Raw genomic sequence first — 27,018 nt, 5'->3', positions numbered from 1 at the left:
AATGTAGTATTACCTTAGATGTTCATGTTCTCAAACAGGGTACATGAGGATATCAGAAATGTAGTATTACCTTAGATGTTCATGTTCTCAAACAGGGTACATGAGGATATCAGAAATGTAGTATTCCCTAAGATGTTAATGTTCTCAAACAGGGTACATGAGGATATCAGAAATGTAGTATTCCCTAAGATGTTCATGTTCTCAAACAGGGTACATGAGGATATCAGAAATGTATTATTCCCTAAGATGTTCATGTTCTCAAACAGGGTACATGAGGATATCAGAAATGTAGTATTCCCTAAGATGTTCATGTTCTCAAACAGGGTACATGAGGATATCAGAAATGTAGTATTCCCTAAGATGTTCATGTTCTCAAACAGGGTACATGAGGATATCAGAAATGTAGTATTACCTAAGATGTTAATGTTCTCAAACAGGGTACATGAGGATATCAGAAATGTAGTATTCCCTAAGATGTTAATGTTCTCAAACAGGGTACATGAGGATATCAGAAATGTAGTATTCCCTAAGATGTTCATGTTCTCAAACAGGGTACATGAGGATATCAGAAATGTAGTATTCCCTAAGATGTTCATGTTCTCAAACAGGGTACATGAGGATATCAGAAATGTAGTATTCCCTAAGATGTTAATGTTCTCAAACAGGGTACATGAGGATATCAGAAATGTAGTATTCCCTAAGATGTTCATGTTCTCAAACAGGGTACATGAGGATATCAGAAATGTAGTATTCCCTAAGATGTTCATGTTCTCAAACAGGGTACATGAGGATATCAGAAATGTAGTTTTACCTTAGATGTTCATGTTCTCAAACAGGGTACATGAGGATATCAGAAATGTAGTATTACCTTAGATGTTCATGTTCTCAAACAGGGTACATGAGGATATCAGAAATGTAGTATTCCCTAAGATGTTCATGTTCTCAAACAGGGTACATGAGGATATCAGAAATGTAGTATTACCTTAGATGTTCATGTTCTCAAACAGGGTACATGAGGATATCAGAAATGTAGTATTACCTTAGATGTTCATGTTCTCAAACAGGGTACATGGGGATATCAGAAATGTAGTATTCCCTAAGATGTTCATGTTCTCAAACAGGGTACATGAGGATATCAGAAATGTAGTATTCCCTAAGATGTTCATGTTCTCAAACAGGGTACATGAGGATATCAGAAATGTAGTATTACCTAAGATGTTAATGTTCTCAAACAGGGTACATGAGGATATCAGAAATGTAGTATTCCCTAAGATGTTCATGTTCTCAAACAGGGTACATGAGGATATCAGAAATGTAGTATTCCCTAAGATGTTCATGTTCTCAAACAGGGTACATGAGGATATCAGAAATGTAGTATTCCCTAAGATGTTCATGTTCTCAAACAGGGTACATGAGGATATCAGAAATGTAGTATTCCCTAAGATGTTAATGTTCTCAAACAGGGTACATGAGGATATCAGAAATGTAGTATTACCTTAGATGTTCATGTTCTCAAACAGGGTACATGAGGATATCAGAAATGTAGTATTACCTAAGATGTTCATGTTCTCAAACAGGGTACATGAGGATATCAGAAATGTAGTATTACCTAAGATGTTCATGTTCTCAAACAGGGTACATGAGGATATCAGAAATGTAGTATTACCTTAGATGTTCATGTTCTCAAACAGGGTACATGAGGATATCAGAAATGTAGTATTCCCTAAGATGTTCATGTTCTCAAACAGGGTACATGAGGATATCAGAAATGTAGTATTACCTTAGATGTTCATGTTCTCAAACAGGGTACATGAGGATATCAGAAATGTAGTATTACCTTAGATGTTCATGTTCTCAAACAGGGTACATGAGGATATCAGAAATGTAGTATTCCCTAAGATGTTCATGTTCTCAAACAGGGTACATGAGGATATCAGAAATGTAGTATTCCCTAAGATGTTCATGTTCTCAAACAGGGTACATGAGGATATCAGAAATGTAGTATTACCTTAGATGTTCATGTTCTCAAACAGGGTACATGAGGATATCAGAAACGTAGTATTCCCTAAGATGTTAATGTTCTCAAACAGGGTACATGAGGATATCAGAAATGTAGTATTCCCTAAGATGTTAATGTTCTCAAACAGGGTACATGAGGATATCAGAAATGTAGTATTCCCTAAGATGTTCATGTTCTCAAACAGGGTACATGAGGATATCAGAAATGTAGTATTCCCTAAGATGTAAATGTTCTCAAACAGGGTACATGGGGATATCAGAAATGTAGTATTCCCTAAGATGTTAATGTTCTCAAACAGGGTACATGAGGATATCAGAAATGTAGTATTCCCTAAGATGTTAATGTTCTCAAACAGGGTACATGAGGATATCAGAAATGTAGTATTCCCTAAGATGTTCATGTTCTCAAACAGGGTACATGAGGATATCAGAAATGTAGTATTACCTAAGATGTTAATGTTCTCAAACAGGGTACATGAGGATATCAGAAATGTAGTATTCCCTAAGATGTTAATGTTCTCAAACAGGGTACATGAGGATATCAGAAATGTAGTATTCCCTAAGATGTTCATGTTCTCAAACAGGGTACATGAGGATATCAGAAATGTAGTATTCCCTAAGATGTTCATGTTCTCAAACAGGGTACATGAGGATATCAGAAATGTAGTATTCCCTAAGATGTTCATGTTCTCAAACAGGGTACATGAGGATATCAGAAATGTAGTATTCCCTAAGATGTTCATGTTCTCAAACAGGGTACATGAGGATATCAGAAATGTAGTATTCCCTAAGATGTTCATGTTCTCAAACAGGGTACATGAGGATATCAGAAATGTAGTATTACCTTAGATGTTCATGTTCTCAAACAGGGTACATGAGGATATCAGAAATGTAGTATTACCTTAGATGTTCATGTTCTCAAACAGGGTACATGAGGATATCAGAAATGTAGTATTCCCTAAGATGTTCATGTTCTCAAACAGGGTACATGAGGATATCAGAAATGTAGTATTCCCTAAGATGTTCATGTTCTCAAACAGGGTACATGAGGATATCAGAAATGTAGTATTCCCTAAGATGTTCATGTTCTCAAACAGGGTACATGAGGATATCAGAAATGTAGTATTACCTTAGATGTTCATGTTCTCAAACAGGGTACATGAGGATATCAGAAATGTAGTATTCCCTAAGATGTTCATGTTCTCAAACAGGGTACATGAGGATATCAGAAATGTAGTATTCCCTAAGATGTTCATGTTCTCAAACAGGGTACATGAGGATATCAGAAATGTAGTATTCCCTAAGATGTTACTTATTATTCTGGAGATGCTGGGCTTTTCAAGTCTGAAATAAGAAATATAGCATGGTCAGGCATAAGTGAGTCAGGTGAGTGAGTGCTTAAGTGCGTACTTGAGTGCTTGAGTGAGTGCTTGAGTGCGTGCTTGAGTGAGTGAGCGAGTGATTGAGAGTGAGTGAGTGAGTGCTTGAGTGAGTGAGTGAGTGAGTGCTGAAGTTAGTGTTTGAGTGAGTGAGTGAGTGAGTGCTTGAGTGAGTGAGTGGATGATTGAATGAGTGAGTGAGTGAGTGAGTGGATGAATGAGTATGGGTTTAACTCAGCTTAGACGTTTATCATTTTGGTGAAGCCAACAAGCACAGGTATGGTTCTGACAAACATAGAAACATCAGGGCAAATCAAGGATTCAAACCACGATCATAGGCACGCCTAAGTGAGACCTAGATAGCAACTGGGCATTGTTCCAACTTTAATTGATATCACGTGTTTGGCAATCCCTGACTCTGCATCCCTGACCGATATGGGATATATCACATGGAGGGGTGACATTTGGGTTACATCATGCATCTTACTGCTGATAACTCCCTAGTGTGACTGTCCATGTTGGTAAACAAGTGATAGAGATCACCTTCACTGTGTGTTTCAGTCATGACAAGCCTGATAAGAAGGCTGATTTAGACATCACGTGTCACCCTCACACGTTTATTGGACATGACCCAACACACCAATTATCTGCAGGGTTAGAAATTGGCACTTGTCCTATAGTCCTTGCCAAACTGCCCAATAGTAAAGGGAGCCTAAGGACTAGTAGAATTTTGCCATTTTTAAAGGTTTTGCTATATGCTATTATTATAAGGACTAGTGGACGGAAACTGTTAGTTTCTACCGCTGATCTGTACTCTTCATGTGTCTGTTTTACTGGTGTACGTAAACAGTTTGACTATTTCTTTTATACGACATTGGGTTCCGAGTCAACTAACCTAATTATTCCATTCCTTAAGTCCTAAAACACCTAAAATATTTATTATTAAAACATTGGGTGAGACATGGAAATTTGGATATCCACAAACATTTCTGTGTATCTATTGTCATGTATACTAGATGTAGAACATGTCCTCACCATTAGGACAGTCATGTAGTATACTTGGTGTAGAACATGTCCTCATCATAAGGGCAGTCATGTATACTTGGTGTAGAACATGTCCTCACCATTAGGACAGTCATGTAGTATACTGGGTGTAGAACATGTCCTCACCATTAGGACAGTCATGTAGTATACTTGGTGTAGAACATGTCCTCACCATTAGGACAGTCATGTAGTATACTTGGTGTAGAACATGTCCTCACCATTAGGACAGTCATGTAGTATACTAGGTGTAGAACATGTCCTCACCATTAGGACAGTCATGTAGTATACTTGGTGTAGAACATGTCCTCACCATTAGGACAGTCATGTAGTATACTAGGTGTAGAACATGTCCTCACCATTAGGACAGTCATGTAGTATACTAGGTGCAGAACATGTCCTCACCATTAGGACAGTCATGTAGTATACTTGGTGTAGAACATGTCCTCACCATTAGGACAGTCATGTAGTATACTTGGTGTAGAACATGTCCTCACCATTAGGACAGTCATGTAGTATACTTGGTGTAGAACATGTCCTCACCATTAGGACAGTCATGTAGTACCGCACTTTCTTGAGTATAGTGCGATTTTTTTTCTCCAAAAAACACAGCTGTGTAGAAAGGGGTGCGCATTATACACGAATTAATGAGTTTTGATGTTTTTCCCCCATGGAAAGACATTACCGTGAGCACGTAACACCGGAAATACCATGTCAACAAATCCATGCTGAAGTTCGCAAATTATTCATGTAATTACACTGTCTGGCTATAAAAAGTGTTCTTTGTATATCTGGACTTATGTTTGTAACTTATTTCATTAATTTTATTCAAAATTCCTTTTAATATTGTTTTAATTAATTTTGGCAAAATCGTGTTTCTCATCACCCGTTCGTTTGCCGGACTTCGCTGAAGGGGTACGGTGTAATTTTTTTCTGCGCATAATATTCAAATTTCTTTTTTCCTAAATATTGAACCCGCTAGAGGGGGTTGCGCATTATACATGGGTGCGCACTATACTCAAGAAAATACGGTATACTCGGTGTAGAACATGTCCTCATCATAAGGGCAGTCATGTATACTAGGTGTAGAACATGTCCTCACCATTAGGACAGTCATGTAGTATACTAGGTGTAGAACATGTCCTCACCATAAGGACGCTCATGTATACTGGGTGTGGAACATGTCCTCACCATGAGGACAGTCATGTAGTATACTTGGTGTAGAACATGTCCTCATCATAAGGACAGTCATGTAGTATACTGGGTGTAAAAATATGTCCTCACCATAAGGACAGTTACATAGTATACTTGGTGGAGGACATGTCCTCACCATAAGGACACTCATGTATACTCTGGGTGTAGAACATGTCCTCACTATAAGGACAATCACATAGTATACTAGGTGCAGAACATGTCCTCACCATAAGGACAGCCTTACTCTAAGGCCACTCAGGTAATGAACTTCATGCCTTGGGGCCAAGACACAATTCATATAGGACCAACTCCAGGACGCTTACCAATCACCTAAGTATTACTTGTCATGTTTATGGGCCTATTACGTTAAAAGAAATGAACAGAAGTGCATTCAATGTAAAGAACATAATCCTGAATGAAACACCCATACCCCAATCATAAACCGATTAACTATTCCTAGTATTAGTCTTCAAAATGATGTCAGTAAATAATTATTCTCGGGGAAGAATGCTGCATTGTTAAGCCTTGCAGGGTTGGAGTCCCGCTGGCACAGCACAGTTCAGGTAAATGTGTTATATCATTAAATGTTAAAGTGAGTGAGTGAGTGAGTTGGTTTAACGCCGCTTTTAACAGTATTCCAGTCATATCGCAGCGTGTCAGCTTAATGTGTGAGGAAAGCCTGAAGTGATGCAGGTCTCAGACGTTTACCACTTCGGTGAAACCCACGAGCACGCGTATGGTGCTGACAAACCTAGAAACATAGTTGGGGTGAACTGGGATTCGAACCCACAATCATAGGTTTCTGGCGTGCCCAAGGGACACAACTCTGCACAGCAAATCGCGGCGCCTTAGACGATTGGGCCACCTGTGCCCCCAGATTAAATGTTAAAAGTGACAAGTTGGGTTTAACTAAAAATTCAATAAATTAATCTTTGGTTAGGAACAAATCATTTTGTGTCAGCTTAATGTGGGAAGAAAGCCGGAAGCCACAATAAGGACCTGGTGCAGACAAACCATGGCATATGATCAGTACAATCTGGGATTTGAACCCATGAAAGCCCATGATCAGTGAAGATTCTGGCACACCGGTACGCAAGTCTGCACAGAACATCTTGTGACAGTCCTACCACAGGGGAACTCACTTCACATTAAAGTCAGGGTAACAAGGAAAGTCATGCATAACTATTCTACAAAATAACATGTTGCACAAGTCATGTCACGTTTAGGTTGTCTGACTGAGCTGAGCTCTTACATCAAGTTATATAACAGTAGCATAAACTGGGACAAAATACTCTTGGGAGCTACATCACATTTGTAGTGGTTATGCCTTTATAAAGAGAGATTGTGCTCAATTATAATGTGTGACACTGTAATTGTTGCAGTGTGTGAAACTGTGACGTTGTAATTGTTGCAGTGTGTGAAACAGTGACATTGTAATTGTTGCAGTGTGAAACTGTGATGTTGCAATTGTTGCAGTCTGTAAAACTGTGATGTTGTAATTGTTGCAGTGTGTGAAACTGTGATGTTATAATTGTTGCAGTGTGAAATTGTTATGTTGTAATTGTTGCAGTGTGTGAAACTGTGACATTGTAATTGTTGCAGTGTGTGAAACTGTGACATTGTAATTGTTACAGTGTGTGAAACAGTGACATTGTAATTGTTGCAGTGTGTGAAACTGTGACATTGTAACTGTTACAGTGTGTGAAACAGTGACATTGTAATTGTTGCAGTGTGTGAAACTGTGACATTGTAACTGTTGCAGTATGTGAAACTGTGACATTGTAATTGTTGCAGTGTGTGAAACTGTGACATTGTAATTGTTACAGTGTGTGAAACTGTGACATTGTAATTGTTGCAGTGTGTGAAACTGTGACATTGTAATTGTTACAGTGTGTGAAACTGTGACATTGTAATTGTTGCAGTGTGTGAAACTGTGACATTGTAATTGTTGCAGTGTGTGAAACTGTGACATTGTAATTGTTGCAGTGTGTGAAACTGTGACATTGTAATTGGAATTTATTTCCAAGTATTTAGAAGTATTCATGTTCCATTAATTCATGATGCTCAGTCAACTTTAGAAGATAACAGATAGTAGAAGCTTTCTCGTCAAGAAAAGTGAGGTTATGATGTGTCATTGGAAAGTGAATCATGACGTTCCATGAGTGGTAGATCACTATATTCAATATTCAAAGCAACAACTCATGCAGTGCACTAATAATATCAGTCAAACTTTTACTGCTACTTTCACTTCAGAAATGACCCGTGTTTCCCCATCACATGAGAAGTCTTCCTTGTTGCAGCCAGTTACCTACTTGTGACTGACATGTGACCGACATGTGGCAAAATGTACAAGGAAACATCAATAGGTGGAGCCTGATGATATACACCCAACACGTCCCGCTGGGACCACATGACGTCCGATGTCATTAAAACCATTTCACACAATTGATAACCAAATTTATATGATAGGGTGCACTGCATGTAAAATTTACACAGAATATTTATACCCGGTAATCATGACAATAAATCATAAAAGTTTACTATTGTATGATAATATGTAAAGTATAACGTCCATTCTGTTGTTCATACACAATGTCATTTAGAAAGTGGTTAAATGTAACAAATGTTATATTTGGGATAACACTTTCTTAGTAAAGTCCAGATTCTCATACTTTCATCCCATCCTGGATTCGAACCCACACTTGCCAGAGTGAGGCACCTTATCGCCAGCACACAAAGTCAGCGATCTAACCCACTCAGCCACCGAGGCTTCCACAAAATTGAAAGTCTGACAACTGGTAGTCTAGATCACATACTTTGTGTACCCCTCTGACAAGTGTAAATTGGCATGGCTCCCATGGCCGAAAGCTATGAATACACAATGCCATTTAGAAAGTGGTCAAATATAAAAAATGTTATATTTAAGCTAACACTTTCACACTAAAGTAGAAATTCTTGTACTTTATTGGGTTGGGTTGTATTTTGCTGTCAGAGTATAGAGTAGAGTAGGATATACCACATGGTACGCAACATTGCTGTCCTTATAGTGAGGACATGTTCTGCACCTACTATACATGGTTGTCCTTAAGGTGAGGACATGATTTACACCTAGTATACTACATGACTGTCCTTATGATGAGGACATGTTCTACACCTAGTATACTACATGACTGTTCTTATGATGAGGACATGTTCTGCACCTAGTATACATGGTTGTCCTTATGATGAGGACATGTTCTGCACCTAGTATACATGGTTGTCCTTATGGTGAGGACATGTTCTTGACCCAGCATACAAGGCTGTCTTTATGGTGAGGACATGTTCTACACCCAGTATACATGGATGTCCTTATGGTGAGGACATGTTCTTCACCCAGCATACAAGGCTGTCCTTATGGTGAGGACATGTTCTACACCTAGTATACAAGGCTGTCCTTATGGTGAGGACATGTTCTTCACCCAGCATGCAATATCGGTGGCTAATTTCATGAAACCACATCCAATGCACCTTGACACTTATTAATTAGTCAAACAACATTTCAGAACTAAACTTCACGATATATCACTCTTAAATTTGAAAGCCAGTGTATGAAATCATTTGGAAATAGACAGCACATAAACATTCTCTGTAAGAGTGATTGTATACACAACATTTTCAAAAAAATAAATCAGTTACAGGTCGTTATGACACATAATGTTACACAAAACACACTCCATAACCAGCGCAGGTAGGTAACAATCTTGGTCACTCTTATCACAAACCAGATCTTGCTGTAGGGCTGGGATGAGTCCAAATTTACTACGCGTGTACCTGACCCCATATTACCCGACCCTAACCAGGTACCCACTGCAGGTCTCAAGAGTTGGGGACAAAATGTCTGAAAGGGGATTGTTTTACCACAGCCCTGGCCAAAACTATTAAGATACATGTATCAAACGATCAGATCTTTACTTAAACATATGCAAGTAAAAAGGAACGTGTGCATCGTCAGAGAGAACTGCGAACATGAGCGACTTGTAGTGTAACCACTGAGCTATAGTTGAGTTTTTGTCATTAAGCAATATATCACGTGTCTATCCAAGGGTCCGGGTAGTCCTGTGGGTACCCTGGTCCTGCTCAGGACCCACCCGACACGAGTACCCGAGTACCCGAGTGACCCATCCCAGCCCTATCTTGCTGCATCATCCATGTCTTTTAGACAGTTCAGCTGTGCTATCAATGCAACAAGTTTCTTATCACGATTAGACACTGCTGAATGTCAACAGTGTGATAACACTGACAACATACAAGGACCAACACGTAGCCTAAATTGTTAAATTCTTTCTCTGGTTGCCAGTCTACAGATATTGAACACTTTCCACATGCAGAGCTTTGGCTTGCTGTCTGTTAAAATACAAATATCTGTAACATCACATGTGCCTGGCCTTCTCCCCCTCCACACACAAATAGTGATTTCATAATAAGGATAATAAGGTCCTTACTTGAGCTTCTGAGTTCTTCCCTCAAATGTTTGGATAATAAGGTCCTTACTTGAGCTTCTGAGTTCTTCCCTCAAATGTTTGGATAATAAGGTCCTTACTTTAGCTTCTCAGTTCTTCCCTCAAATGTTTGGATAATAAGGTCCTTACTTTAGCTTCTGAGTTCTCCCCTCAAATGTTTGGATAATAAGGTCCTTACTTTAGCTTCTCAGTTCTTCCCTCAAATGTTTGGATAATAAGGTCCTTACTTTAGCTTCTCAGTTCTTCCCTCAAATGTTTGGATAATAAGGTCCTTACTTTAGGTTCTCAGTTCTTCCCTCAAATGTTTGGATAATAAGGTCCTTACTTTAGGTTCTCAGTTCTTCCCAAAAATGTTTGGCCAAAAATGCTGGGAAGAAGTAAATGCAGATTTTTGTTCAAAACAAAATATCAACCGGTAATATTTTCCTATGACATATACTCCATCCATTCATGTGACATAAACATCTGTGTAGGGAAAATAACAAACTCTTTCAAAAAATCATATTGACATTACATTTTTTGTACTTAAAGCACAGACAGAAAACACTGATGAATCATGGAATACTTTGTTGTGGCTTCAAAGGTAAAAACTGTTTTGTGTGTTTGTTTACTGCAGTACTCTCCATATTCCAACTGTATGTCTATAAATAACCGAATCTGAACCAGACAACCCAGTGATTGATATTATGTCTGTTTGTTTGTTTGTTGTTTAACGCTGCACTCCAGCTATATGACAGCGAGCTGAAAATATTCTAGTCTGGACCAGGCAATCCAGTGATTGATATCATAAGCATCATTCCACGCCATTGGGATTCAATGACATGCAACAACCAAGTCAGCAAGCCTGACCACCCGATCCCGTTAGTCGCCTCTTACGACAAGTATAGTCACCTTTTATGGCAAGCATGGGTTGCTAACGACCTACTCTTCCCCGGATCTTCGTGTGATCTAGTCTGGGTCAGACAAACCACTGGCTGCCATAATGAGCAATGTCCCAAGGGTTTTGAGAACAATCTAGTTTTCCCTACTTGTTTCCAACAAACTATTTACTTATGGAGCACCATCAAACAATCTATTCATTTTCATTATGAACACAAACATTTGACGTTTGGGTATTTTTCACAAAACAAACCATTTATTATTGTCACCAAAGCCAACAGACTATTCAGTTTGGGCATATTTTAGAACAGACTATTCACTTAAACCCCCACAGAAATCAAACGGATGCTACTTAAAGCATGGGAGTGTGATGACCTTTGCACTACAAATCGCTTTGTGGAATGGCATCTTCCTGAGGCAAAAGTTTCCAGCATGTGTACCACCAACATGGCGTCAACTGATATTTTCCTAATCTTTTCATGTTTTTAATCCAGGTGCTCAAGTGATTTGATGTACTTCCAGAGGGAAGATCTATTTTACTACAATAAAGATGTTAATTATCGATCAGATTGTTTGGACTGGGCGCCACCCTTTTTTTTTAGGCAAATACAAGGGAAAGGAGAGGTGGAATCTTACTGAGGGACATGGAAGGGACATAGAGTTCAGTGAGACTCCCTTGACTCGGGAAGATGGTGGAATGGGGACTTGGTGCTTTGTATCAGTTTAATATCCAGTTTTATCCCTAGAGTAGATGTGATGCTCGGGGCTGAATGTTTATCTCTTGGTTAGATCTTGATGGTGATTCACATTCCAACTAACAAATCCCCATTGTCCTCTATTGTCCTCTATAGAAATCAAGCCATGCGTCATTAGTCCATGAGCTTCCTGACCTACTCGGAGATCTATCTCTAATGAAGAAACGTTCAATATAAAACCCATTTGGCTTTACCCAAGTTGCTATTCAATTAACAAACTAGGCTGTAATCAATGTCTTCTAGAGATAGTTGTGGTAAACAGTAGCTGACAAGGATCAGCAGTTTCTAGTATTTGGGGCAGAGTGTCAATGTTTGTATACACAGCCGATGAGGGCCTGTGCTCAGTTAAACAGATGTTATTACATGGGTGAGAGTGAGTTAATTTGATTTAACACTGCTTTGAGTCGTATTTCCGTTATATCACAGAGAGTCAGCTTGATGTGGGAAGAAAGACATAAATGATGCCATTGTTAAGAATTATCGTTATTTTTATTAATATTCATTTTCATTGAGTTTTATAATTTTTCACATCAAAATCATATCGAATCTTTGAATGGCATTTAGAAGTGATACAATGAATATAAAATCTGTCAATCTTGACAATGAATGAATGAGTATGGTTTTACGCTGCTTTTAGCAATATTCCAGCAATATCACGGCAGGGGACACCAGAAATGGGCTTCACACAATGTACCCATGTCGGGAATGGAACCCGGGTCTTCGGCTTGACGAGCAAACGCTTTAACCACTAGGCTACCCGACCGCCCTAGAAGTGATACACATAAGGAAGAGAATTTATGGATGTCAACTTCTTTATTGTGAGGAACAAAACGTTTTGAAGTATATGCTTACTCCTTCCTGATAAAGAAGCTGACATCCATAATTCTCTTCCTTAAAATCAAACAATATTAGGACTGATGTATGTTGCACAGCTTCTACTTTTTCACTGCATCAACACCTTCATGGCAAAGAAATCAATACTGAACAACATCATGTAACTTGCAAACACAACATGGTATCCTCAGATAGAGGCCAAACAGCATCAACCGTTGACACAGCCAAGTGACACAGCCATGTGATCCCTGAACTGATAAACACATCACAAACATCTCTGATCTAGTGTATTTACTAACAGTTGTTATCTGATCTGTGAGCCATCACTCCCCCACTGTCACACATCTGCATCAGTGTCGGTATCTGTGAACTGATGGACCACAGACCTGGTATGTGCATCTGTCTATTTCAGTCAGGGCACAAGATAACGTAGTGAGCCAGTGAGTATTTACCAACATGTGCATTAAGTTAGTTTGTTTGTTTTTTGTTAACGCAGAACTCTACAATATTCCAGCTGTATGACGGCAGTCTGTAAATAATCGAATCTAGACAAGACAATCCAGTGATTGACATCATGAGCATCGATCTATGCAATTGGGATGTATCAAACAAGTCAGCGAGTCTGACCGCCCGATCCCGTTAGTTGGCGCTAACAATCAGCATAGTTGCCTTTCACGACAAACATGGGTTGCTGAAGGCGAATTCTGATCTAGATGTTTAAAGTGTGACACTGGGCACTCCATACAGACATACAGGTGTGTCTTTTGGGATTTAAGAGTGCCAACCAGAAGAATACTTCTCAATGAAAAAATAAATAGGTTAATTAAAATAATGTTCATAAAGTACGTTCATACATTCACCATTTTCCTTGCCCTTGTCCACCATGTCCACTGTATCTGCATGAAGGTATACCTAGCTCTGGCACAACAAGAATCTGCACAATGTACGTGTATTCCACAAAATGTGATTTCTATGTGTGTCGGTAAGGCAACCTTGACATTATGAATTAATTGAAACTACAAGGAGTTATCAGCCCTAATATATCATAATTATAAAAAATATTTAGGATTTTCTTTGGCATTCAGTATACCCTGTCCAACACAGGACTGAGGTAAGGTGCTGACATGCCCTGTAGCATGATTAGGCCAAGCATGGGATTCAAAAGCACAACAGCTGATCCTGGCAGCTAAGGGGCACAACTCTGCACAAGGAGCTTTAACACCTTAGACCACATGGCCACCCATGTCTTGGGTGACAAGGCCGGGGGTAGCATATTCAAGATTCTGATTATCTCTACATTTTGCCTAGGAGTATGTTATCAAGCCAGAGTGAGTGAGTGAGTGAGTTGAGTGAGTTGAGTGAGTGAGTTGAGTGAGTGAGTGAGTGAGTGAGTGAGTGAGTGAGTGAGTGAGTGAGTGAGTGAGTGAGTGAGTGAGTTTCACATAGAAAGGGCTTCACACATTGTACATATGTGGGGAATCAAACCCAGGCCTTCAGCCATCTTCCTGAGGCAAGGGAGTTAACTGATTGTAAAAGTCCAGTTTCCACCCTTGCCGAACAAGGCTGGAATTTCTTGGCTTAACCGTAGCGCCATCAGTAGTTACTACGAGTTATGTCCCTTCTATGTCCCTCCTACTGACCAACCAGATTATCACTTGCATTTGCTTCAAACAAAATGGCGACGCCCAGTCAAGACGATCTGATCGATAATCAAGTACTGAATTGTAATAAAACGGGTGAGTTTTTTCACCAATAAAGGGACTTCACACATTGTACATATGTGGGGAATCAAACCCAGGCCTTCAGCATAACAAGCGAACGCCTTAACCACTAGGCTACCCCACCACTGAATTGATGTTGTGAGAAGTTTAGTCAGCTAATTAAAAGATATAAGATCACGCAAACAAGTTTTGGGGTGTTTGAAAAACATATTTTTTAAACATATTTTTCAAACATTCACAAAAAATGCATCAATGTAATTCTAAATTCAATTATAAAAGAAATAAATTTTAATAATCAAGCAATTGTCCCATTCATGAAAACAACAGACATCAAGTATTGTTACAACTTGAAACAAAGTCCACGGTGAAAGCTATCCTGCATTGTTTCACAAACATCCACAGATCATATTTTGTTAAAAGCACTTGAACATATGGCACACTCGTGATTAAACAATCAGCTGTCTGTTGTACTGAGGTCAGTTGCTGTCTGTGTACAGGCTACATGCCTGGCTATCTGACTGTATTCAAGGACATGTTACTGGTACAGCAGACCACATGGCAGGAGAGTGCTCCAACTGATCACTGGGGCCACGGTCACAGCTGCATCACAGATAGATGAAGATACACACCATACATGATCACAGGGTACACATGTCACACGTTACAGATAAACTAAAAAACGTTAGGACCATCCAATTCTTTCATTTAGGATTGATCGTGTATTTTTTCAGTTTGAGGTTTGAAAAAAACAAACATTATGTGTAAACTGATTCATAAAGTTTGCATTTTGATTTTTCGATGTATTCATGTATTCAACTGCCAGATTCAAACATTATTTTTCTGAGAACAGAAACACATAGCTGGTAAAACGCAAGTTAGAAATAAAACCTGAAGACATGACACTTGTGGAACTGGGACTGTGCTATGACAGTGTTTGTGCAGTGAGTGTGGAAGACGGTGGTATTGTTTTGTTGTTGGTATGTTTGAAAATGTAATTCTATTACTATAATTAATCTGTCATGCCAGTTAATCTGTCATGACTTGACTTTCATGCGTAATTTTGAACCATGGACATGCAGGCAGAGTCTGACATATACAACTAGGGGTGTCATGATAAATAGAAATACCGATATATTGCTATTGGTAAGCACTTAAAGTCAATAAATTGATTGTTAAATCAGTTTCCGATCAACAGAAATTGATAGTTTTGATTGTATTTACCATATCATGCGATTGAATCACCGAAACACGCACATGAATGCAGCCGAATGAGGATAAGAGTTAACTGCCCTTGATGCTTAGCAACCAGTCTTTCTTAAAGTAATATGGCAGAGTGTGACAGTCAAGTGGGGTTTTTGACAGTCTTGGGTGGAGAATTGAGTGTTTGGAAGTCTTATGGTTATCACATTCAAAGGAAACTTCAGTTCCAAGGTTTAATTCAACTCTAACATCCGTGTATAAAGATACACTGAAAACTACCGATATGTATCGCAATAGTTGCTTGCAATATCAATAGTTATCGCAATAGTTTCTTTCAATATCAATAGTTATCGCAATAGTGATTTCCAGACCAATAGTCACCCCTATATACAACCACAGACTTGAAACCCTCCATCCCACAATTAAAAAACTGCAGCTAATAGGGACAAATATATTGACACATACATTTACTGCAGGCTATAAGGACCCGTACAATCTGAATCTATGGCCCGACACAAGATCTACCTGCCACGGGCCTACGGGCAGGTGCTTATTTCGAACAGAGCATCCAGCTTCGGATTTTGGCAAACTTGGCCAGTCATGGACAAGAAGGCAATATTTTATTATTTTAAACAATAAATATATTGTCACTTACATTCAGTTGCGATAGCATGGGCTGTGATCCAGTTTGGTTTGTTGGGGTGACTGAACCCGCCCACAGCAGTCTGCGAGTTGCTGTCTACCACAAAGTGTGTGTTGAAACCACCCATCTTCAACGGCTGCACTCATCCAGGAGAGAACTGATATTTTCTATTTCATTTTAACCTGAAATCAAAGTTTGTCAGTCATATATTACATAGTTCCAAGGTCTGTTTTCAATTACCTGTCTAAGATGTGACATTGTTATTATTGTCCCTAATGAAACAGTCTTTTTATAATGTGAGCAACATAAAAACATCATGTATATGTGTTGTTTGAGTCATGTGCTAAATCCTACAGGCCCTCAACAGTCATACTAACAATGAGTGAACCTGACTGGCAAAAGGTGTTTGTGGAAATACACTCACCGCCAAAATAAATGCGAACTACAGAAACATATAGAGAAGTATGTACGTAAGTAGAGATGTGTACCACTTAATGACAAAACTAACAATCAGTCAAGTGTTACCACAGAGTGTTCACATTCTTATCACAATATGCTGCACTTGATTTCCAAACTTTACACACTTATCCTGCATGAGACAAATGGTGCATCTTGAGTCATGGATTTATGACGTCACATATGATGCGTTCATGAGAGTCGGTTCACACACCATACCGGTATGTTCGTTTGTGTATCGAACCAATCTAATATCTCTTGAATATGAGAAATTCTTCATCTATTAACCAACATGTCTGGTATTCACGTTTCTTTTGTCGGTGAGTATATATACGTTTAGTGAATGAGTGAATTTGGTTTAACAAAACTTTGAACAGCATGTCAGCTTACTGTGGGACGAAGGCCTGCAGACATAATGCAGATCTTAGACATTTATGACTTTGGTGAGACACACGAGCAATGTGTATAGTGTTGACAAACCAAGGATCGACCCAACATACAAGGGATGCAACTCTGCATTGCAAATAGTGGCACTTTTTATGACAGACCTACCTCTGCCCCTAAATGGTTTTAAAAGTGTGGTTATTTTACTTTCTGTTTGAACCAAAGTTAATTAGTTTGTTTTGTTTGTTGTTTAATGCCGCACTCACCAATATACCAGCTATATGACGGCGGTCTGTAAATAATCGAGTCTGGACCAGACAATCCAGTGATTGACATCTTTGGCATCGATCCACGCAATTGGGATACGATGATGTGCATCAACCAAGTCAGCGAGCCTGACCATCTGATCCCGTTAGTCGCCTCTTACGACAAGCATGGTTGCCTTTAACGGCAAGCATGGGTTGCTGAAGACCTATTCTACCCCGGATCTTCACGGGTCACAAGCATGGGTTGCTGAAGACCTATTCTACCCCGGATCTTCACCGGGCTAAGAGTTCATTAGAACATCCCTAACCTACGATCAGTGGACACAAATGTTGTTGTTGTTGCTTTAAGTGTTAAAGAGGTCGCCTTCTGCCTTTTCGGCTGACCTGTCCCTCTTTGGGACATGTGTGTGTGAGTAGGGTACACATATCTATTGTTTTAGTATTGATAAAATTTCTATTTTCGTATTGATATGATTTCATTTTTGATTCTTAGAAGTTGCTAGAATTTCTTTGGCTGCTCTGTTTATATACATTTGAGTAGCTGACCGTCTCTCCGAAATAAATGACTTCAAGTCAATGTCATCAAGAAGGACTACGCTCTATGGCCTGATGGTTTAGGCTTAGATGTAATCAGTGAGAAGTGTCACTCACCAACAGCTAGTGATATATATTTGAGTTAGCATTTGAATGACTTGAATCAAATTTACAAGGACTGTCAGCTGGCCGGATGCTCGGCCTCACAAGTGAATTCCAGTTCAGACTTGTGAAAGGATGACCTCTTGGCTGCCAGCTGGGCTGGGATTGGTCGTAGTTACTTATCTTGTCTGTGACACAACAAGAGTAATCAGGCAATGCTGATTCTCCAGTAGAACCAACCACAGGAGACTGCCCCATACACACAGGACACACACAGATAGTCTACACCTGACCCGAACCTGCCAACGTCCAGACAAAGGTATTTCATAACAATTAAGTTCTGATTGTTATCAGATGTTTCTATGTGTTTTTGAAGAAAATAGCAGCATGCAAATCAGAGATTATTAATCTGTGTGAGTATCTAAGAGGCTAGCACTATAAAACTGTTAAACTCTTTTTCACCTCCCTTCACCTGTACTAAAGAAACACCTCTCCCTCTTAAACACAAACTTAACTGACTTGATTTCTAAACTGTATCATCCTTTCAAAATGTTTTGCTCCATGGTGAGAATGTTCATCCCCTTCCCAGTCTTGGTTTAGAGTTAGAAACTGTTCAATTAATTAAATTTAATTAATATCCTGTGTGAAACTGAAAAATCATCTCTGTTTATTTAAGAGTAATAATTGAATACTTGACGGACATACAAAAATAAAAGTTCTATAACTTGGGTGACTTCTGAATCAATCTTATTAAATTTTATGTACTGACCTTATCGATCTTTCAGTTACTTGTTTTATACTTATAATTTTGTTTACATAGATTAAAGATAGTTTAATGATAAGTCACTTAACAATCTAATCTCTTAACCCCACCTGACAAGAAAATTCTCGTCGATGGGGTCCCTCATACCTACACATATTGTCTGGCCAGCTGGCTCTGTTAACTTGTGTCATAATGTCATGTGGGCCTACTTCGTGCACCTGATCTGAATAATCAGAATTAAAAAGGTCTGTACTGCATTTAGGATTGTGATTTATCATGCCACCACATATTTTATATATTTCTACCTTTCTCATATGTAGATCTATATGTGTTGTGAATATTTTTACCTTTTATATTGAAACCCGTTTCATCTGTCATGCGCGAGTGTCAAAAGTTTGGCTGAAGGAATGTCCTGTCTAGTATCACCACAACCAATGAGAGTTAATGTTATATAAATTGACAAGTGCGCGTTTCTAACAATCGATGTGATTGGCCAAATCTGGGACAGACCCACTTAGGGTCTATTTATAACGAAAGCTCGGCTGTATATACAATGAGGGTTAGATGACATTGTTGTGAATTAGACACGAATAATTGGTGAGTGTTTCAGTTCATTTACGTTTCGGTGTAGATACAATGCTACATAGTTAAATATCTATGTGTTTAATCCCATCAGATTAACTTAAGTACCGCTTTCCATAACACGACGATGGCCGTCATTGGCGAACACATTGCCGGTGCGTTCGCCATTTGCGTGAAAGATCTATGCATTCACGTGTCATCGAGAAACGTGATCTCACAGGATACTCTTCCCAGTCGATTTTGGCTAAGTTCAAGTATCTAGAGTCTGGTTCATAAGTGTTGCTAGCTATGTGTTGGAAAAGAGTTAATAACCTGATGACAGTTTCTCATCCAGTTGGGCTTTGTCGTAGATCTACGTGCAAATCGTGATTCCCGAAATGGTGATTGGCCTTGACCTTGACGAGATAAACTCATTGTGTCAATGCTGTTTCTAACTTTAAACTTTTGTTTTACCGATTTCGATTTCCAGTCATTGACAATATTACTGTATTTCAGTAACACTTTGCCAGTTGGATAGATTTATTGTCGATCAGGAGTGATTATCATAAATTATTCTTAGTCAAATTAGTTGTCGATCCTCGCGTGAAAACCCGGATACCCGTAATCTATTGGGTGGTGTATACGTGATCAGGTTCTTCAGTACTGGTGTACCAGGATATTTTTCCAGTTTGTCACCCTCGTTCCCTTTACTGCCATAGTGTGGGTGTTGTCATGTTGAATCGCCATGTAACTAAAGACTATTATTGAAATGAATGTGTTTTTCTATGTGTATGTTACTATGTATGGCTATGGCCATGAGGTTGTGCAATAGAGCAAGTAAGTATTGAAATCTATGTGTTTTTCTGAGGAGAGCAATGTTATGAAGACAGTCAGTGTTGGTGACTTCATAATGCTTTCTTGATTCTGGGTTAGGAGTGATTCCCAGCAACCAATGCTGGTCGTAGGAAACAACTTAGTGGATTGGGTGGTCAGACTCTCTGACTTGGTTGATTGTATGTCATTGTACCTTACGGTTTGACTGTTGCTCACAATATCAATCATTGGATTGTCTGGTCCAGACACTATTATTTACAGGCCGCCATCGCTGATAGAAAAGTGCTGAGTGTGGCGATAATTAAAAAACTTCACAAGTCTCTATGTGTAACCATGGTAATATAGGTGATGTCTCCTTGTCTGTTAAGCTCATCACACGTGTGAATTTTGTTAACAGATCACTGACCTACCTAGTGCTGACTGCTGCCATGATGACAGAGAAGACACAGGAGAAGATTGAGCAGCTGGAAGCAGCCATTAAACATCTGAATTCCATCATTAAACACCTCAGCTACAATGCTGGAGAGGTAAACAAAAGCAATTGATGTTTGATAATTGATTGATGCACATGCTGTAGCTTAGTAAATCAGTGTTGGCAAGGTGTCATCTGGGTGTTGATTAGCTAATCTCCTGCAACCAGTAAGCTGCGATCCAACTGGGACACCTCTCTGTGCCATCACCCATTGTTCTGGGGTAAAAGGGCAGTCAGCTATGGTTAATGGCAAGACATTATGGTGATTAACTAAAGTCTGGTGCAGATATAACAGTGTCTGTTTCGAAACAGCGTGTTGAAAGAATACAGGAGATGAAATCCATGTCAGCTGTCTTTGATACTGCAGCTAAGATGTCATTTGAAGCTAAATTGGTTGGGAGCAACGAAAGTATCTTGTTGTGCAATTTATCTATTAAAAGAAATGTACTCAACAAGAGCTGACTGCAGTTTTAATGGCTGATATGGTGTCCAATGTTATAATTTATTTCTGGACGTTGGCGAACGAGTGCCACAATTTCTGAAAAAAATATGCCTTTACAGTATTAAAGAAGTTGTTATCCATAAATTGTGTCTATTTTGTCATCCGTCAACTTCTGAGTAATGCCTATCAAACAATTCAGCCTTTTGTGTGTATTAATTTCCCTTTTAATATTTTTTTCTGATGACATAAAGTGACCCTAGATCCTATCTCTTCTTAAGGCTTTATAGGACTCTTTTTTTATAGTTTATGTTCACTACTATATGAACAGACAAACTTCTAATTTGACCCATGGCGTGGGAAATTAATAACACTTGTTTTCTTGTTACATATGCTGCTAATCTTTCTATAAATAATCACAGGTGAGGGCCAAAACCTATTTTTCTCTATTTCCTTCAGTACTTTTCTATTGCCTCACTTTGACTGCAGTAAGGAGCCAAGTCATTGCTTGTCCTTCAGATCAAATCCCAGATCCACACATCAATTAGCCGGCACCTGGAAGCCCTGCGGAACAGGGAGGTGTGGCTGCTAAACCAGGTCGACCTGGTGGTGAGCACCAAGGAGGAGGTCCTTCACCAACAACAGGTCAGACTCAACAAGGCCCTGGGAGTCCTCCAGAGTTCCCTCGACCTGGCAGACGAAGACGATGAACTTGACAGTAGACTGGCCGATGCCCTGGAAAAGTGAGTGACATTTCCACTATTTGCTTTAGTCAACAGGGTGCTTATACAGAACAAAGCTTTATTTGAGAAGTGAACACAAAGTTTCATACCAAGTACCTGTTTACAGTTTAGGTTTGTTATGGAATCAAACCAAGGCTCTTATTAGCATAATTAGTGAACTTTGAATATTAAGTTTTCCTTCTGTTCAGAACAATTTAAAAGACTATTTTGTTATTTGCAGACTTGATATTTCTGACCTGAAGCCGGAGGAGAGTCCCTACATTACCTTCCAAGCCGACCAGTCTACGCTGAGAGAATCCATTCTGGACTATGGCCGTGTGGATGCTTCTGGCTTCCCTCTGCAGAGTGCCTTCGTTGCCCACGGACATCCATCCACCTGCCTGCCACGCCACTTTGAGGAGTACGAAGATGCAGACCACCATGTCTTCTACAAGACTGTGGAGGAGGTCAACCGTGCCAGGACTGCTAGCAGCAATGTAAGTTTCAACATGGGGGTGGTTGTTGATGGAAGAATATTAATGTCAAGGAATTTAACTCATGTTGGATATTGTTGTAAACTGAGTTGATTCATAATGATGGCAGAACTGCCACTGTAATCTTGCCCTGTGACTGTGTGGTATGTGCACGTTGGTGATTCACATTTCCATCTGTACTGTAATCATGGTAATGTAAAATAGTTTTTGTTTGTCATGTATTTTACACCCCTGTATTGTTTAACAGATCAGTGTCAACATCCCCAAGTTGTCAAAGCGCCCGCAGGACTGGCTGTGTCGCCCCTCCACGGTGACCACGTCGTCCACTTCTGCACCAAGGTTCTCCTTTCCATCCCTCAGTCCCAACACTTCCGACTGGCTCCGACGCAGCGAGACATCCGCCCGCACAGTGACCCAAGAGCTGCCCGGCGATGCCAGCATCCAGAATTGGCTCAGTCAGATCAAGCAGTTTCCTGACCTGGAGGACGAAGATTTTGAGATCATTGACAGAGATGGTAAGCTTGGCCCCCGTTGTGGACAGAAGAATTTTTTTTTTGGAGATTGACAAAAAATGAGACAGCGTCTTAGAATGTATGGATTCAATGAAATTTCATAATTATGCTGGGGTTTAATAATCCTTGATACCGGACAGTTGATAGGTCATCTCTGTTACTTCATCACTGACATTGATCTTTGATCAAGGGTACACAGTCTGATTATTTGTTTTATCATCCAACAAATTTGACAAGAGTCAAAAGACTGCAAATAAGAAAAACCTTTATTCAGTAACCAGTAAATAAAGTTAGTGTTCCATTCAAAACATTCCTTCTTATGTATATGCATGAACTGACTACTCTTATTGTCCTAATATATGCAAACAATTTCTGTTCAGATAGTATGAGAAAATCGAGTCATTATATAACAAGAAATCAGAACATGTGGTTGCTTTTGCAGCAGGCAGCTCCCGCAAGTCCAGCCACTCTGTGACGACCGCCTTCCCCGTACTGGAGAAAGCACCCACATTCAACCCACTACAGAAGACCTACCCCAGCCCTGTGGAGGCGTGGCTCAAATCCAGCTCCTTGGGGGGTGAGAAGGCGCTTGAGAAGGAGGTACTTGATCTGTTCCGACACATCCCGTCCGACCAGGACTGCTGGCTCTTAGGCAACACAAAGAAGGTGGGTGGTCAGGTTAGATAATCATAATAAGCAGTCCTGAATAATTTTAGTTCCATCCACCGCATTGTCCCAAGTCAAACATTCTCTATCCAGTCATTCTTGAAAGCAGGGGTAGCCCTTCTGTGTCAATACTTCAAGGGTTGGTAATTGCTACGTTCCTCCATCATCCGTGAATACAAACGGTACCTCACTATGCAGTAGCTATTTTTAACCAGCTAAGCTACAGCCTAGTTTCAGTGAGATGGAATCAAGCTAGTGTCCTGACTACTTCCTTACAGCATCTGTCTGCTCTACACATGGCTGCAATATGAGGCAATGATAGGGTTCGCACAAACATTTCGAAAAGGATCAATTGACTTTCATGAGTTATACATGGCCTCCCTCCATTACTAGCCTCAAAATAGACCTACATATTTATCCTATTTACATGTAATGGCCAAACGAAGTGTATACAAACACTTATTGATGATGATGGGAAGTATTTTGCTGAAGTTCTTGTAAGCAAAAATGATAGCTTGAGGCTAGATGAACTGTCCCCGTGAGAGTTTCATGCCCAGTGGCCGATCTTGTTCGTAAGAGTAATCTTATAAGGACTGCATGTTTACAGTGTGTAACCATGCTAATTGTGTGTGATCAATCCCTTATGGCAAGAATTGTTGCTCATGCTGTCACCCACTTGTCCACACAACCAATCGCCATTGGTTGTACAGCGAGACATATGATGGGTTGGTTAGCTGCCAACTCTCACAAATTTTTGGTAATTGTTCCAAATTTGCAACTGATTTCCAGTAAGGCCAGTAAATGAACAAAATGGCAAAAAAATCCCATTAGTATCCCGACCATACAAAATTGTAACAAACTACAAATTGTAATGTGGGAAAGTTGGCAGCGGTGATTATAATTTTAAGAGACCAAGATGTATGTGGTAGGGATGTGATGGTCACAAAACTGTGTATGAAGTCAGTGTGTTGTAATGTAATATTGTTTATTATATTCTACATAAAACAAATGATCCTTGAAGATCCAGGGTAGAATAGGTGTTCAAGCTTGCTATAAAAAGCGAATATGCTTGTCGTAAGAAGCAACCAACAGGATTGGTTGGTCAGACTCGCTAACTTGGTTGACACATGTCATCGTATCCCAATTGCAGGGATCAATGCTCATGATATCAATCACTGGATTGCTTGGTCCAGCCTCAATTATTTACAGACCCCCGATATATAGCTGGAATATTGCTGAGTGCGGCGTAAAACAACAAACATAACATAAAAAATTGGAGGGCTGTGTTGCAGTACCCACATGACAGATTAACTATAGTCTCATGAAGACACTGGGTGTTCTTTAACTCCTTTGAGTAGTATATATGTTGTGACAGGAGATGAGGGATTCATCAATGCCATAATGGTGGGGTAGCTTTGTGTTAAAGATCTGTTCACCATCTGCGTACAATGTGTGAAGCCAATTCTCTGTCCCTTGTGATATCGCTTGAATAATACTAAAACCTGACTGAAAAAAACATCCTCGCTCATTGCCCTTTTTGTTTCAGGAGTCGGAAGCCTGCAGCGATTGTCTTTGTTCGACCAAGTCCATGGAGATCGAGAACCTTGGAAGCATGTCATGTAGCAGCCAGTCTGTGTTTGAACGCTACTTCCGAGATGTACCCAAGGACACCATGCAGTGGCTAAAGAAATCTAGCAACGACGATCAGGCTGTCCCATCGAGCGTGTGCAAGGCTAACGAGCCCTGTGGCTCTTTCAGCGAATGTTTATGTCAGCCCAACTGTGCTTTCAAGCTCACCAGATCCGAGTCTTCTCCCAAAAAGTGGCTGAAGGTTGCTAGTAGCAAAGCCAAGTTATCTCCCCTGCCTCAGATCGAAGGGTTTGCCCGATACCTGAAGTCACTGGATACAGAGAAAGAGCAGTGGTTGAAGGGCAGTGGAACCCAGCTTGATGAGAATCCAGTAGAGGAGCGGTTGCCCATGTTCGACTGGATCTCGTCCAACCCTGATGATTGGCTTAAAGAAAAACAACCAGGCCTTAACAAAAACTCTCCGTCGATTACTGGTATGAATTTTGAGTTCAAACATGGGAAAGAAGACCATAACATGTGGTTAAAGGTGACGGGAACCCAGCCAGCATCGTCAACCACTCCAGTTGGGCCCTGTCCCGCATGGGATGCTGTACAGAGTTACGTCAGTAAAAAGTCGCAATCTGATTGGCTAATGAGATCTGCTGCCGATGATGAAGACAAGGATAACGGTGATGAGAAAGAGAAGACTGATACATGGCTTCTAACAACATCATCATCATCCCCTGATAGCCAGCCGGCCATGTTTACTAAGTTCACAGCTGGCCTAGGAGAGTGGTTGTTCCAACAAAAGCTATAGACAGCTCAAGTGTGATAATATTTCCCACATACAAATCAATAACTTGCGAATCACCTTGTTGTGTGAGCTATGAAATCAAATATCCATTGGAAATTTCGAAATGTCAGTGATGTTTCAAATGAATTTTATATTAGATTTCATTTTACGAAATATATTTTAACCAAGGGGTGCAAAAATAAGACTACTGTTATGCCTAATTTATTTATGATTAGCGTATAGCTGAAGAAACCATTTGTTATGCTCTTCGACATGGTTTCAATTGTACAGATCTTCAAATTTTGTTTTTGTTTTATTTATGTTAATTTTATTTTGTCTCTCTAGTATGTCAATTTAACATGTACCCAAATCAGTACACAGCATTATATTTGCAAGGATGAAGAAAGTTTTAATATGGAATATATGTTTATACAAATGAATATGTAATATTGGTTGACAAACAGTTACCGCCATAGAGGTACTAGAAACAAATCATGAGAATTATCTACATTCATTCAATTTTGTGTAACTGATGTCCATGGATGTCCAAATTTATTGAAAAACCTCTGCTAGATGCAGGATTGTAACATAGGACTATTCTTATCACATGTTACCACATGTCTATACAGATGTGCTAGCTGGACAAATACTTGTGATCTACAAGCTGGACAAATACTTGTGATCTACACCTCTACAGTGATCTAGTACTGAATAAATGTTTTATTGTGTTAATAATGTGTTTGTTGGTTTATGAAATGGGTGTGAGCAAGAAGTGTTATGAGGGCACTGCTAACAGTGAGTGAGTGAGTGAGTGAGTATGGTTTTACGCCGCTTTTAGCTTTTTCACGGCGGGGGACACCAGAAACGGGCTTCACACTTTGTACCCATGTCGGGAATCGAACCCGGGTCTTCGGCGTGACGAGCGAACGCTTTAACCACTAGGCTACCTGACCGCCCCGCACTGCTAACAATATTGCTCTCTTCCATGCAATCAGTGGGGTTCACAGACTGCAGGTGGGAATTGAACATCAGCTTCATGTGTGGTCTCAGTGTTAAGAAAGAACATGTGAGGATTAATGCTGTTCCTGACCACCTTCGTGATCCAGTGGATACATCTTCCCGAGGCAAGGGAGTTAACTGACTACAAAAGTCCAGTTTCCAGCCTTGCCAAACTAGGCTGGTATTATGGAGTTACTTTTTTGCTCGACTAAGGAATCTATGCATAGTCCAATCAAAATCGTGGATCAAAATTGAAAACCGGATTGTAAACTGTCGTGCAGATTTCCG

At 39.8% G+C, this 27,018-nt stretch overlaps 2 protein-coding genes across 4 annotated transcripts in view; one reads left to right on the top strand and one right to left on the bottom strand.

Annotated features, from left to right (window-relative positions):
- The window catches only part of LOC124137388, a 42,792-nt gene extending 23,164 nt beyond the window's left edge, over nucleotides 1-19,628 (bottom strand). The window contains exons 1-2 of one of the 2 annotated variants that reach the window (XM_046503663.2): nucleotides 19,564-19,628; nucleotides 16,177-16,346 (exon numbers count right to left, since the gene is read on the bottom strand). In XM_046503663.2, coding sequence (XP_046359619.1) covers nucleotides 16,177-16,291 — 115 coding nt within the window. In that variant the 5' untranslated portion in view covers nucleotides 16,292-16,346; nucleotides 19,564-19,628. Of the gene's footprint in view, nucleotides 1-16,176; nucleotides 16,347-19,016; nucleotides 19,117-19,563 lie in introns of those variants that run through there. The other variant, XM_046503662.2, reaches the window with a different exon arrangement.
- Nucleotides 18,045-26,463, top strand: LOC124137386 (nuclear receptor coactivator 4-like). 2 transcript variants are annotated; one of them, XM_046503661.2, is made up of 7 exons: nucleotides 18,045-18,225; nucleotides 20,462-20,591; nucleotides 21,495-21,718; nucleotides 21,939-22,194; nucleotides 22,439-22,706; nucleotides 23,146-23,369; nucleotides 24,916-26,463. In XM_046503661.2, exons 2-7 carry the CDS (start codon nucleotides 20,493-20,495, stop codon nucleotides 25,753-25,755), a joined length of 1,911 nt encoding a protein of 636 aa, XP_046359617.1. In that variant the 5' UTR covers nucleotides 18,045-18,225; nucleotides 20,462-20,492; the 3' UTR covers nucleotides 25,756-26,463. The 2 variants fall into 2 exon arrangements, with proteins under 2 accessions (XP_046359617.1, XP_046359616.1); XM_046503660.2 differs by lacking the exon at nucleotides 18,045-18,225 and adding an exon at nucleotides 19,144-19,266.
- The last annotated feature ends 555 nt before the right edge of the window (nucleotides 26,464-27,018 follow it).

This window comes from Haliotis rufescens, unplaced genomic scaffold (genome assembly GCF_023055435.1).
Source record: "Haliotis rufescens isolate VD_foot unplaced genomic scaffold, xgHalRufe1.0.p SCAF_80, whole genome shotgun sequence".
In the NCBI taxonomy this organism is placed as follows: Eukaryota; Metazoa; Mollusca; class Gastropoda; order Lepetellida; family Haliotidae; genus Haliotis; species Haliotis rufescens.
This window is presented reverse-complemented; position numbering and strand designations above follow the sequence as displayed.